The sequence below is a fragment of the Xiphophorus hellerii genome, chromosome 18 (genome assembly GCF_003331165.1).
Source record: "Xiphophorus hellerii strain 12219 chromosome 18, Xiphophorus_hellerii-4.1, whole genome shotgun sequence".
Classification (NCBI taxonomy): Eukaryota; Metazoa; Chordata; class Actinopteri; order Cyprinodontiformes; family Poeciliidae; genus Xiphophorus; species Xiphophorus hellerii.
This window is the reverse complement of record NC_045689.1, coordinates 15,406,681-15,421,448: the sequence shown is the minus strand read 5'-3', so window position 1 is coordinate 15,421,448 and position 14,768 is coordinate 15,406,681. Positions and strand designations below refer to the sequence as shown.

Here is a 14,768-nt window from a genome sequence, read left to right as displayed (position 1 = left end):
CAGATGTTTGGGCAGCCGGCTGCTCCCGAGATGAGGTTGCAGCTGCCAGGTTAGGGAGCCTCTGACAGTGTTAGGAGGAACTGAGACAGAATACCGTCGTCCTCGGGGAGCAAGAGAGCTCTGTTGGTGTGCTGGGCCATGTCCAAAACTCATGTCTAAACATAGCTAGCCTTGGGTAACACAAACACCTGCATTCCCTTTGGGAGGGTTAAAGGGCCAATACAAGGCTTCCTCAATAGCTGACTCAGTCTCAGGGATTTCATTCAGACAAAAGCTGTGAATTCTGTCTGCCTGGGTGTGTCCACAGCAGCATGGATCAGTGTGTGCATTACAGCTGTTTATGTTTGGTGAAAGGTGTTTAAATTAACACTGTTCCAGACATAAAAAGGTCTGCTGCTAATGGAAGCAGAAGATGAACGTGAAACAGAGAAGGAGATTTTGCATTTGCCGAACGTTATTAGGGCAATAAAAGACTAGCAATTAAATTAGGTGGATATCTGTGCCATCAGCTTCAAGGTGCACAGTAAATCAGGATTCATAGCTATTATCAACATGGTTAAGCACAGCACAGTGCCATTCTAGTTCACCTTCCATGCATTTTAAAACAGAAGATTTCTGTCACTGTGATATTGAAAATATGCAAGCTCAGTAACAGCGTCCAGCTATTTTCAAATAGCCATAAAAAGATAGCATCTTTTATGATCTCGCAAGAAATTAAATCAAGGTCCCTACTTGTAGCCCAGTACTTCAAAAGGGTACAAAAGAAAACAAAGTGGAGAAACTTGAATGTCGACAGGTATGAATGATATTAAAATAATCAGGAATATCATCTCTCTACTGAAAGTTGTTCGTTTTTCATGTGTATTGAATTCTGTTTGCATTTTCCAAATATCTTTCATCATGGTTTCATGGAGCATTGGCAACACTAAAAGTGTTTTCCTTATTTGTATATTTACAAAAACAAAGCATGCAATTTTTCTTCTATTTTTATAATTTGTTTTCTATCTACCTAAAGTGCTGACGTGCAAAGAATTTATAAACAGCGGAGGGTTTTTCAATGCTTTGCATCATTACGTAATACAACAATGACATTTTAAAAACTACTTTTTGACTTAAAATAAGTCCCATGTACTGTCTCAACTATAAATGAAATAGGATGTCAAGGTTGTAGAACTCTGTGAAGCCTTTCCAAATTGCTGACTTTGTTCACCAAACAAATTGTCCCACCAATTTAGCCCTTTGTGAGACAGTCATAACCTTAATGAGACATATTCTGGTGTTTTAATACCACAAGACTTCAAGTTTCCAGGCACTGTGCTGAGAATCTCAAGCAATTACTTGACTTTTTGGTAAAAACAAGATGTAAAACACTCTCTGTTGCTGTGTGTTGCTTGTACAAGATGTCAGACTTGCAAAAAAGAGGTATTACAGAACAGTGAGTGTACAGCAAGGTAGAGTTTTTAAATTAAAACATCCAAAAACTAGCACTGAAAACAAAAATGATATGTTGTATTACACATGCAGGTGCATTTTTAATTTCTATTTCCAAGTGAATAAGCTCCTACAATGGACATGGATGTGGTTAACTCTACATGTAAAAGGACTTTAGGATCAACCTTTGTATTGGAGCATTTTTATCAGAATAGACATCTTAGAGCCATATAGGTTCTAAAATGTCTGATACATCACTTTTTTCTTTTCAAACAGTGTATTTACCCAGCACTTTCCAAGTCTTCCTGATCACTTAAAACCCTTTTTCACTACAGGTTACAATCAGCAGTTCACACACAGAGCAGCAGATTGGAGGTAAGCAAATGACTGCCTATACTCCTGTTCTACTCTTTAAATAACCACACCTGGATTTGTTTTCTCATTCTTTTTTTCTGGGGAAAAGTTCTGTGGAAAGATCTCAATTTTTTTTCTCCTGCCTTAACACAGTTTTATTACAATGCCGTTGCAGTCACAAGGGGTCACAGGCAGCTGGAGGCACTATGCTTTTGACTATTGCCCCGCACTATCTTGGGTGTGTGTCTCAAGTGTCTATTGGAAGATGTTACGATGGTGCAGTGCATATAGGGAATGGATGACTCTCTGGGGAACGGAAAAGAGGCCATCCGTCTAAGAACTACTCTGTCTTTGGGCTCTATCTGATCTGTGGAAGACAGTGTATTAGCACTGAATAATGGTCCCACACTCCTTGACCAGCTTTCTGCACTCCATGATGATCTTGCTCTCAGAGGGAGACTGCGTGCGGGCCTTTACATAGATGAGGTCCCCCAGGCAAGTATTATGGACGCTTAAAATTTCTTGTATACTATGTTGTAAGAGGAAATGGCACAGCAAAGCATTAGAACATTGTTAAATCTAAACAGGTGACCATGAAAACCTGGTGAAGGGTAAAACCTAGTAAAAAAGGTTACTAGATTTACTTTAAAAATGTATTCATGGTAAATTGCTATTGTAACAGGTAAAGGAATATATTTTAAAGTATAAAAAGGATGTTTTCATTCCATTTTGGTTTTACCCTTCAACCAATTCTTTTATTCTATATATTGTTAAACTGGAGGAATATGTCAGCTCCCATAGAGTCAAATCTCTTTATACCCTGTGGAGAGGTCTGATTCTAGCATTGATCCAGCCTTGTAGCCTCTGCAGGTGAAAAAGATGATCTGTCTGTGCTGTTCACAGACAAAGTCTAACACACACACACACACACACACACCTTGTTTTTCACAATATCACTGCCCTTTCTCCCGCATTCTTTTTTTCCAAAGTGCATGATCTATACAACAAAAGCAACATCTCTGTTTTGCCACCAGTGACTGTGTTGTACACCCATTTCATTTCCCAGTACCATTACAAGATTCAGAGCCTAGCCAATTGCTTTTGCTATTGATTTGACTCCATTTATTTTTCTGCTCAGATTTAAAAACCTCCCACACAGAGAACCATCTCTTGACAAATCACTTTAGTACTCCTCATGTGGAGGGCCATACAGGATTTGTAAGAACAATAGAAGTGCATTTTCTTGCTTCATCAGAGTTGAAGATGTTAGAAAGAAGTGGATAGATTTTAACAAGTATATATTGTGATTTTAAATTTTTTTATGTTTTTACTTCTCATTATGTAGTTCACTTTGTATCCATATATTTATCCAGTGTCTGATTTTACTTATTTTGGTTGCTAAGTATTAAGTACAAAAAGTAAATAAGAAGAAATAATCATGAAGGTGCTTAAATCTAAAAAATAATGTGTGCTGGGCCATGGAATTTTTGTTTAATATGAAAGATTATGACTACGATGAACCTCCTACATTATTTGTTATAGCCACATGTGGTGAAGGCTGAAGGTTTTTAAAGAGACAGAAGCCAATTTCTATGCTATGATGCAAAGTCAAATTTATTTGAAATAGCTTTTGGTATATACAGCATTTTCATAACATAGTTACTTGATTGTGACATAAAATGTGCCTGTATTATACATAATATCCCCATTTGAGACATGATTCCTATGCAAAAGTCTACACTTCCCTACACTAGATTTTGCAGAGTACTTACTCTGCAAAGACACACACCATTAAGAAGAAGATGACTGGATGGATAGATGGAATGTGGATAAATGTTTTTATGCACTGAATTAAAAACACAACAAAATATCATAACACTTTGCCTTTAGACCTCAACATTATTCATGTTTTTGACAGGGACACAAATGAACTGAAAAACAGTTTTTATCAAAGTTCAGAAACAAAGTTCTTCAAACTCTTATCAAGTCTCAAATAAGAATATATGGCCAACTTATTTGCTCAAGAGCAAACTTGAATGCATTCACATGACTGAATGTATCCAATCATTCATGATATGCATTCAATCACATACATTCAAATGACTGAATGTCCTTCTTTTGTCTTTTGTGGACAAAAGAACAACATTCTTCTGCATTATGGTTCTGATGCCCTTTTTAATGTCACCTCTTAGTACAGTTGATATTCAGAAAAGGGAAATCAGCACATGATGAGAGACTGAGTTTTGATTAATGGTTTGCTCTTTTCCTTCAGCCTCTCCTGTTGTTTCTCATTTGATAATTGCATATTTTAACTTGCTTCCAAATGAAATTTGCTTTCTCATTTTAGCAATATTAACATTTCTTGTGTGGGTGAAGACACATTATTTCCTTACGATGGGCAAAGTCAACTATTTCAAATTGCCATTTGTGAAACAAGAAATAAAAGCCTAGAATCACCCATTACCATTGCACAAAGCTGGCAGATCCCTGGGGCAGGTGCTGTCTTAACACATAATTTCATGGGGAAAAAAGCAGCAATTTTGACATCTTCCTCAGATGTCACGCAAATTAGATTTTCAGCTTTCCCCCGACACACTCATGGACATTTAAAGTTCAAGGGAGATGATGTGACCATAAAGCAAATAGTTGTGGAACAAAGCTCTGTATTACTTTACTGCAGCCCAGTGAAACATGACATGCTTTCCCAAATGGTTTTTCTGTAATATGTTTCCATTATATTTTTCAGCAGTGTTTCATTGTTTTGTGTCCTCTCATAACAAGTATGAGGTGAAGTAATGGTGAAATGGTATTATATGGTGTCTGACAAAGAGTAATACCATCAATACTGTGTTAAATTTTGTGCCATGTGAAAATTATTTTTCGCCTTCTACATCGATCAGAAAATATCTCATTAAGTGCGTTTCTCCTCATCCTTCAATATTTTATAGGATCTTTAAAGCTTTGTGGATGACTTATGTGTGGGCACTGGAATCACAGCGTGCTATTGACTCACCTGTAGAGCGAAACGGGAGGGTTGGCCTTTGCAGAGCAGTGGAATTTCACAAGATTGCCCTCCAAAACGGGCTGAGGCTCCACTGAGAGATTGACAAGAGGGAGATCTATAAAAACAGGGATACACAAAGACAAGCAATTACTCAACTGGCATCCTCAATCAAGGTGCAGTGAATTGTAAGCTTTAAAAACATATTTCGTTGCTGATGTTGTTGATGACTAAATGTCAGAAAAAAACAGTAGAAAAAGAGGAATCCTTTCAGTTTAACTGTGGTATCCTGTGTTGATAACATATCGGACGGAGATTCTTATCCCATCACTTTTAAATGATCTGCATTTGACTACCTGATCTCACTCATCTCCACATCTGTTGATGACATGCTGTATGATTTTTGTTAACTGTGTCCCCAGCGAGCTGCACGGCTGAAATTTGCTCAGCCAGTTGAAAAAGTAACAACCACATCACATTATGTGTCCATGGCTTTCAAAAATGTATTCAAACTATCACTTGTTGACCAACTACTTGCATGTTTTGGCTTTTACTTTTGCCAATTCTTCTTTTGTAGCTAGCTCTTTGTCTTTTAAGGTTTTGAGGTTTTCGGTCATAATCCTAATTATTAGATCTCACCACATATTCTCTTTGGGATTCCAGTTGAAACTCTGGCAAGGCCACTTCAAAATTGAAACATTATCTCCAGTTAGAAAAACATATTGATCAGGTCAAAATATCACTTAAACCTAAATCTGTCAGCCGTATAAATAATTTTGGGCATAGTTTTGATTATCCTGATATATATTAACAGCCTATAAACCCAAATGTGTCTAGTTTTAAACAGTCACATCTGTATCATTGACAAAAGAATCCTGATCAGGATGTTCCCAGGTGTGAAATGTCAACCTTATAGTCTCTGCACCACACATCTGAGAAGGATATAACAGTCATAGCATTAATACTATTATTCTCATAATCTTTCAGTAAATAATGCCACATTGTGGTACTGTTTAGAGCAAGTTTAAGCAAGTTTGACAACTTATCTCAGTCTGTGAGAGAATTATCCCGGAATAACTACAGTATGTCTCACTTTTAATACCCCATGCAGCCCACGTTTCTTAAAGCTCATCTTGCTAAAAAACACTGAGGTTGTTTCTTACAAGTTGCATTTTTATTTCTATGTTTCTGCTCTCACATATCCCTACTTTTCATATGTGAAGCAAGAAAAATGAAACCCTGAACTGATAATGGATTTCACTGAGCAACAATTTTCAAGCAGGAAATAGTCCACGGCAAAATCCACAGCATTTAAAACAACAAGGAACCTCAGCGGTGCAGTGCAAATTATAATAGTTCTGAACATCGCAAACATTCAGATTATGCAAATTCAATAAACAACTTAATTTATCCTAATTGACAAAGGTAGGATTCTTTTTGAAGATAGAGCTTCATTTCCATATCAACATGTCCCACGTGAAGCAAACAAAGCTATTTACCTCACAAATTTGGAGGATGAATTTAATTATTTATTTATAAGTAAAGCTATTTGTCAGGCTTTTTAAATGCAATGTAGGTGTATTTTGTTCATAGCTGCAAACACAGCAAGGTAGATCATAATTACAAGTTGGTCTAGCAGTTAGTGCTGCAAGTGCTTTACTGTTTATGGAAAATACATTGGAAAGTGTCAACAATTTCTTTTTACTATACATTTGCTTTAAATAATAGAAAAATAAAGAGTCTTCACTCAATTTTTTTTCTTTCATACAGTTTTTCTTCTTTGCCTTGTGGTAGCAAACTGGTGAGTTATCCTGGACAGTCAACAAGTCACAAGGGGAAAACTGGCTCTGGGTTTGAAGCTAGCCATCTGTTAAAAAAGTAGATCTGCTCTGTGTTTAGCTACACTAAAGTTACAACTAGGAACTGTGTTTGGCTGCGAATGAAGGGCACAGCAGTGAGAACAGAAATCCGCCGAGGATGAAACAAAAAAGGAGCACACAAACACACTTTAATGTAGCCAGACATCTCTGCGTATGGCTATGGAGAGGGAATCTGTAAGCATGTTTATGGGTCGGCACCAAATGTCGAAAAACTGCTTATTACCCCGTAGCTGTGCAGATGCTCAAGGCTGGCTCAGCTGCCACAAAACCCCAGAGAGGAATTGGTCCAGGTGCCACATTCTTTCCCTACTTACACGCCATATCCCCCATCAGTGGAAGCATTCCCCTCCAGGACAACTCCACCACCCCTCGCCAACCACTTCACTACCTTGAAATCCATGAGCTCCACCTGTGCCAGGTCTCTCCAGGCCAGTAAAGAAAACAACAACATTGCAAAACCCAAAAAGACTGCAGGCTAACTCAACAAGCAAGTATCCCTGGGTACTGAGCAGCCAGCTGTGTGTGCCTAGGCATTTGCATGCTTGTGTGAATATGAGGGGGGGACCAGAAGAGGGGCATGGATATGCATCATAATAAAACCGGAAACTCATCCTTGCCTGGAGCAATAGTGTTATCCACTCAGTAGGTGGTTTAAAGCATTGTGGGTGGTTAAATCCGTGAAAGGAAATGTGGGTAAAAGCAACCTAAGGGGCAAACTGACAGGTGTGGCAGCAGTGGAGGTGGCACTAAAAAAAATCTGTGGGAATCTGGGAGCACAGACAGAAAGAGAGACAGACATCAAAAGACAGGGGGAGATCTAAAGGCATCTTCTGTGCTAATAGACATAGCAATGCAGAAGCTAATTCAGTATCCACTTGCACTAAACTCTTCCTATATGGGCCTTTTTAATCATGATATCCTTCTTCTTGCTGCCAACTGACTTCTAAAGACTCAAATGCTCATTACTGTCAATCTGACCACAAAATCAATGTTCTTTTGAAATGCCTGAACCAGTCCTCCGTTTTGAAAAAAAAAAAAAAAAAACTCCCATGTCCCTCTCAGCGAGAGTTAATGTCATGATGAATTTAATTTGTTGATATTTCCATATCTCAATCACTTTAAATGGCAGCATTGGGAGCAGCAGCTGTCAAAAGTTCTGTCCGTATGTTTGAATTATTAACTAAAACACCTTTTCCCACTTTTAACCTTCATAACATGACTAATATCTGTTTAGTAAAGTGAATATTTTGATGGGTAAGTACAATGGGTTGACGAGTTGGGCATTTGAGGTAACGCCATTGCAGACCAATGCGCAACACAGCTAATCCTTCACTAGAAGGGGTGGAATGAATAGACTGAGGATAACAGGAGAAACAACAGGAGAAATTGGGGAGGGTGTTGTTTTAGTTGGCCGACAGCTTTTGATCGGTTAGTTCAAAGTGGAAACCAGATGGTGTTTTTGGAACAATCATCCAACTTCTCTGTTCACGGAGATTGTGCCAGCATAAATTCACCCCCACTCCTCCCTTTCTTAAAGCTCAAATTTTAAATCTCTCTGGGTCACTGTAGACAGCTGTTCTTCAGCAGGACCAGCTTCAAACTCCAGAAGCGTTTGGATTCCTCTGAAGGATGCAAAGACCGAGGATTACATTGTCGACAATATGGGTACGCTGTCATCTGGCTGGCTGAGCGCAATACTTCAGGGGAGAACAGGCTGACGAACAACTTGAGGTCTAACATATTGATCATAAGATATTCAGAATGCTAAATTTACTTAGTTTAATGATGGCAGATGTTGTTCCACATTCCTTGCAATACATATGTGCCAAAATATGTTCACAAACTGAAAGTTTTCTCAGAAATGCAAGAGCATTTTCTTGTCTCTATAACCTTATATTCCTTCCCCCTCACTCACATATGCTGTTTCAGATGAATTTGGCATTATCTGCTTGATTAAGCAAGGAGAGTATGCGGCTGAGCAAGCTACCAAAAACAAATCCCCCCAATTGCACATGTGCATGTTCTTTATTAATTAGTCCCAACAAATGGCTTTCATTTTTCCACCCACATGGCTCAGCTTGTTTGCAATGCAAACATACGGAAAAACCTTGGTCTTGCCCATCCCCAGTGCATTAATTTCCCACTACACATTTCAAAGCAGAGTTCTATGTGGGGCAATGCTCTGAAGATATGCAACTGCACTAGAAAATAATTGAGGAGCATTTCAAGCCATGCGATGAGTGGGAATTAGTGAGACACGAAGCTGGCATCCAAAAACAGAGTTCCTCTGCAGCGGTACGTACTGTAGTGGTCGTGGGAAAGTTTACTGATTCAAGTACAAACGACAGTATGCACATCAAGACATACTGCTGAAGAAAATAGCATCAGGGGGTAGCTACCCCGTGTGCTATCAAATAATTACAGTCCGCTAATGGAATGGTGTGGGCAACTGAAGTCAGCAGTCTATCCAGGGTTCTGAATCACCTCTGCTGGCTCTAAATCCCTCTCATTTCGGCAACATCGACAGCGTATACTGTATTTAGATGCTAATTTGTCTAAACCTCATCCAGATAACGCTGTATGAACTTTGGAGGGAATGGAAATGCTGATGTGGATGTAAACCATGAGCATTAAAGTAATGATAAAAAGAAAATACTGTTAAAGGCATTGGGTTCTGGTTTAAGCTGCAGAGCAATGTGCAGAGTTGTGTTTAGATTATACTCATTTGGATTGAGGGAGAGAGGGGAAAAAAGGACAACTAAGCAAAAAAGCGAGCTGAACACTAGATTTTGTGAAGAGAAGAAAGATTGCAAAGTTTACAAAAACTTTTTTGTAGGTTTTATGTCACTGAGATGGCACATACGCAAGCTTTATCAGGCAAGATAATTTGGCGTTCAATTAAATGCCTAAAAGTTAGGCCACTCCTGAGCAGAATATATAATGCTTCATGCTGGGAATGTAGAAGTTCAGAGGGAGATTGTCAACATATTGGGTATAGGGTATGCAATACCATTTCAGGAAATCTACTCATTTGCTGCCTTAGTAAGAACGAGTTGAAAGCATCAATATCAATTTAAGCTGTTCATGCTCAATACAGTGCTCAGTCACAGAGTGCCAGGAAAACATCTGCAAGGGTTTAATTCCGAATGAGACAGCTTGTGGACAGGAAATGAAGTGTACCCTAAAATGAATGACGCCCCTCACTTTCTGCTCCACTGTTCTTGATGACACTTGCTCTCATCCCAGGGTGTACAAGTTGCTCCTTTATTCAGTTAACCTATTCATTTCTCTACTCTGTCGGATCCATTGTTCTTATTTCTTGGTACAACTAGGGTTGGGATGAGACCTTGGGGTGTGATATTTCTCATAAATTTCAAACGTATTTTTGTTTAATGTACAATTATGAGCCCTGAAAATGAAGGTGAGTGCTTTACGTTTGATAACACGTGTCTATGTTCTAGACTCTTTTTTTAAAAGTAAGATAACAAGTAGCTTCTAAGTTGATTATTAAAAACTGTGGACACAGTCACAACATACGCATTATCAGCCTGCAGAGTAATTTCACCTCTTTTCTGCAAAATGACATTCATTGTGGTTTGATTATATTCCTTTGTTCTCCATAAACTCCATAAACTTAGTATTTAGCTCCTTAAACATAGTTCTTAATTATTATCAAATGACTCTTTAGGTCATTTGTATAATTATCAAGTTTGTGCATAAAAAAAAACAACAAAAAGAAAAAAAACAAAACATCTGTAAACATATTATGTAGAGGATCAATTATCTTATTTTTATTAATAGCTGGAAATGTTGAATAAAACCTTCATTCTGAAGTCAATTTTCCTCGTACTTCCTTTCCTGATTTTAAAGTAAGAAATGGACTCAGTTTTATTCAGCTTAATGTTAGGAGCTTAAAATCAAAACTGTACATGGGTCATATTTTGGCATTATCTACCAATGTTGTCATTGTGCCGTCTAAATCTCAGAATCTCAACTTATTACAGTAGTTGGCTGTTATAAAACCGTCAGCATCCAGTGAAGATCCTAAATTAAAAATAAATTCTTAGGAGGTTATAATTATGGGTGATCTGAACTGAATTTGCAGCTAGTTTAAGCTGCTGTTAATCTCTCCATTGTTTTTATAAAACAGGACCACCTAGCAAAAACACAGAATTGGCAACAAGAATTTCCAATCCAACTACATTTCAAGCATATTAACAAAACCTAAATGACATAAAAACATAATTGACACAAGCTTCAGTTTGTCATACTCAGATTTCTGAGTGGTTAGTCACAATGCTTTTACCTGTGATTGAAAGAGGTGTTTAAAACTTCCAACAATTATCGACTTGTTTTGTTGAGTATTCACTTGTGGCTGATTTGCACTATAAGAGGAGAGCGAACATCCAAGAACCATTACAAAGACCAAATTGTGAAGTGTATCCTTTCTTTTACGAACTGACAGAAATCTCTTGAAGGAACAATTCCCTTTATACAGTAAGGAGTGAAATGGCTTTTAACTTTTGTTCAGAGCGAAAAGTGGAGGGACGTAAAAGGTTCCATTTTTCAGCTTTATTATTTTACTTTAATATTCTAAAATACACTTTTCTGTCATGTTGTTATTCAAGTTGAAAAGTAGTTTTAGTCTATTCAACTTCTGATTTTATCATTATTGTTATTATTATTATTACTATTATTACAATAATGATTATGACAACAGCTAGACAAACCAAAGTCAATATTTTAATCTTATACAAACCGCTTTAGAAAAAAAAAAAGTGTTCCCTATTTCTTTCCTGACCAGTGTCCTCAATCAGGTACTTCACTATTTTTCTAGTACATATTTTTGAAAACTCATGGAAAGAGACAGCCATAAATATGCTCAAGCTGCATCTACTATTTAATGTGATCATCTAACATTTTCTAAGAATTTCAAATTACTTCCTAATTCCATTGATGGCTGTTCTGAGACTCATTTGAGTCGGTCAACTCTAACAAGTTACGACAGATTCTGACCCCTGATCAAATCAAGATGAGCATGAGCAGTCCCTTCATGGCAGATATTATTTTTTCAGAGTCACATAATCACATTTCTTTAGAGTAAATTATAAGTAAATGATAGGAAATTACTTGAATCCCTGGTTGTTAAAGTGGATGTGAAATGTCCACCTAACAGTGCATAGGTTGAAATATCCCATGCCAGATTGCTCCTTCCATCCATCCATCCATACCTGGAAATTTCAGGTACATAGCAATCAAGGCTGCAAAGGAACAAGTGACTAATTGAGCAGCATTGTTATATCGCATAGTTGTTTCTAAAGAGGTGATAATCAGTTTAAAAAACAAATTAAAAATGTTCAATTTAAGTCAAACCTGGGAGTAATTCTTAAAATTATTGAAATTAAACATGGTAATTAAAGTAGGTCACTGGTAATAATTGAGTCAATCGTTGGAATAGTTAGGTCATCCAATATGGTTCTGAATGCCTTTGGGGTCCTTTAAGGAGCTAACTTTATTTTACTGATGCAGCACTTTGAATTAAAACAACTTTTGTAAGTTGTAAACAGCATACTTCATTCACATTCAACTTGTTCCTATAGTCATCTTTTCAGGAATTTTACAGTAAGATATTCTCAGCGAGCAGTAAAGTGAATTGCAGCCTGCTGCATGCAGGCTGAGGTATCTACCATGACTTTTAGACCAAACCTAGCTTAATGTTAGCCACCTTTTTTATTTAATAAAAATAGATAAAATGTCGTTTTGTTACTTTTTTAAATTCAAAAATATAAATTTGGTCAGAAATTTGATTATTTTCTTAAGGAATAAAACAGACATGGTGACAGACAACAACTACAAAAATCTATTGATTTCATGGGGATTTTTTGGGTGTGCTCTTTGGTCTTTATGGTGTTGTTTTCATGGTTTTCTAACAAACCTCTGAAGCCTTTACAAAAAAGATGTATTAATTATACTGCGATTGAACAGCATCAAGGTTGGCTGACTTTCATTTAAGGGCATCAGAGTCGAGAGGGTAGAACACAAATGCATGTCACACTCCAATTTTTGTTTGTAAAACATTTTGAAAACCATGTATCATCTTCCTTCCTCCTAAGGTGCTTAAAAATAAAGTACATTCAAAACTTTTGCAAGATTCTGTATAACTAGGTAGATAAATGGTAAATTTACCTCAAGTGGTAAATTTGATGCACTAAGTGGTAAATTTACCACTTAGTGCATCAAAAAGTGTGTAATTGCCCTTTAGCTTTGATTTTTGCATCTGTATTTTGGACAGATTACAAGTCGCTGACCTTGTAATCAAATTAGCCTGCATTCAATTTAAACAATTAATACCTAACAGAAATCAATCAAAGTTCAGCTACTGCATGCTTGAATTCAGGGGAAACTTTATGTGATGAGTGGATCTCTGGTTAAACTCCAAAGGCTCCACTCAGCCGTGCTGAGCACTACCTGTCAAATCCAAGAGAGGAGGAGGAAGAAGGGGGGGAGCAAAAGCGAGGGAGGGAGTCGAGAGCCTTAGCCTTGTGGGAAACAGTTTGGATCTCGACAATTAGTCTCTGCTGTCGCTCGGTTTCATCTCACACTGTGAAAAATGTTTTCAGGAGCTTTAATTGTGTAAAGACGACATTTTAGAATGCTAATTAGAGATCTGCTCCACTCATTTTTCAGGGTTAAATCAAACATTTACAGGCGTGGATGATGCTATGATGGCAGGCAGTTATCAGAGACACATCATTATACATGGTGACAAATCAGTTTACATGTGGGCAGACTTCCTTCTCTGACTGCATGGCAAAGAAAAAAAACGAAGAGCGCAAACTGCTAGGGTTGCAAACACTAACAACTCTTAATCATTTTTACTCCCGCGCCTGAGTTGGCCTGATTATGCTATGCCCGCTCGTGCCATTCTTGCCTCTTGCCGTGTACATAATAAAAAGAATGGAGCCGTCAGTCATGATGGCTCTCTAAATAGCATTTTCTGCTTTATTAGTCATACTTAATGGCGTTGAAGGGGTTGTGAGTGATGCAAAATCCCATTGTTCAAATCCTTTCTCTTACTGTGAGCAGTTCTTGATCGAAAAAATATTCCCTGACAATTGAGGTTGAATACGGTTTACACGCTGGGCTTACTTTGCCTATTTTCAACTTGAAATGTGGATTCTCTCATCAAATAGATTGATGGCATAAGAGAGAAAATATGAGAGGTGGGAAGACTTTGCATTCTTCCACAGTGAGCAGGTAGCCGGAACACACGTATTTAGATGGACAGATGCTCTGACTTTTCTTAATATATTTTTCATCACAGAAAATGAAAACTACTGGTGCATCACCAATCGATATGACTAGATGGCATGTGAGAAGAAAAAAGGAAATCAATTATGAATACCAGTGAGAGTCTACAGGAGATCACATATGACCACAGCGTTAAAGTCATGTGGGTTTTTGTAACCGTATAATTCATATTTTTGAATCCTGCTGATCATATGTTAGTGTTTTCTTCTCATCTAACTGTAAAGATTTAGAGAAAATATGCTTACGCTGAATGTCAATAGTGACGCGGGTCTCCTTGCCCTCGGGCACTGCCTTGTTGGAAGCCTTGCAGATGATCTGCTGACCAGTCTCGATGTTGGATGGTGAAAGGTAGAGTGTGCTCACTGTGCTTTCTCTCCTGCCATCTCGGAGTAATGTCTGGAAAAAGCAAAGTAACACTTCATGAGATAAAACCAGTTTTGTGCTTAAATACCGAAAATGAGGAGCATTGTGTCATTTGTATCCTGGGTATTGTCCATATAAGTTGGGATAATAAAAGGAAACTCCACCTTCAGGAGTTAAAATTATTAATAGATACTGTAACTGATAGAAAGATGCTTTATTTTTGTGAGACAAAACAGAACTAAAGAAACCACAAAACTGGTGAAAAACTAGTCGGAATGACCCCTGTTTTGACATATTTTTTTGTATTTTAAATATTTCAGACAAAAAACATTCATATTTAGATTTAACAGACAGAAGTTTTAAAGAGGCTTTTAAACATTTTGTTTGGTTATTGGTGTCCATAATTAAACTGGTCTCCAGCGCCTAAT

At 37.5% G+C, this 14,768-nt stretch overlaps 1 protein-coding gene across 1 annotated transcript in view; it reads right to left on the bottom strand.

The window, feature by feature from the left end:
• Positions 1 to 14,768, bottom strand: part of kirrel3b (kirre like nephrin family adhesion molecule 3b) — a 188,264-nt gene that overhangs the window by 28,369 nt on the left and 145,127 nt on the right. The window contains 2 exon segments of the mRNA XM_032545453.1: positions 4,799 to 4,904; positions 14,223 to 14,373. Coding sequence (XP_032401344.1) covers positions 4,799 to 4,904; positions 14,223 to 14,373 — 257 coding nt within the window.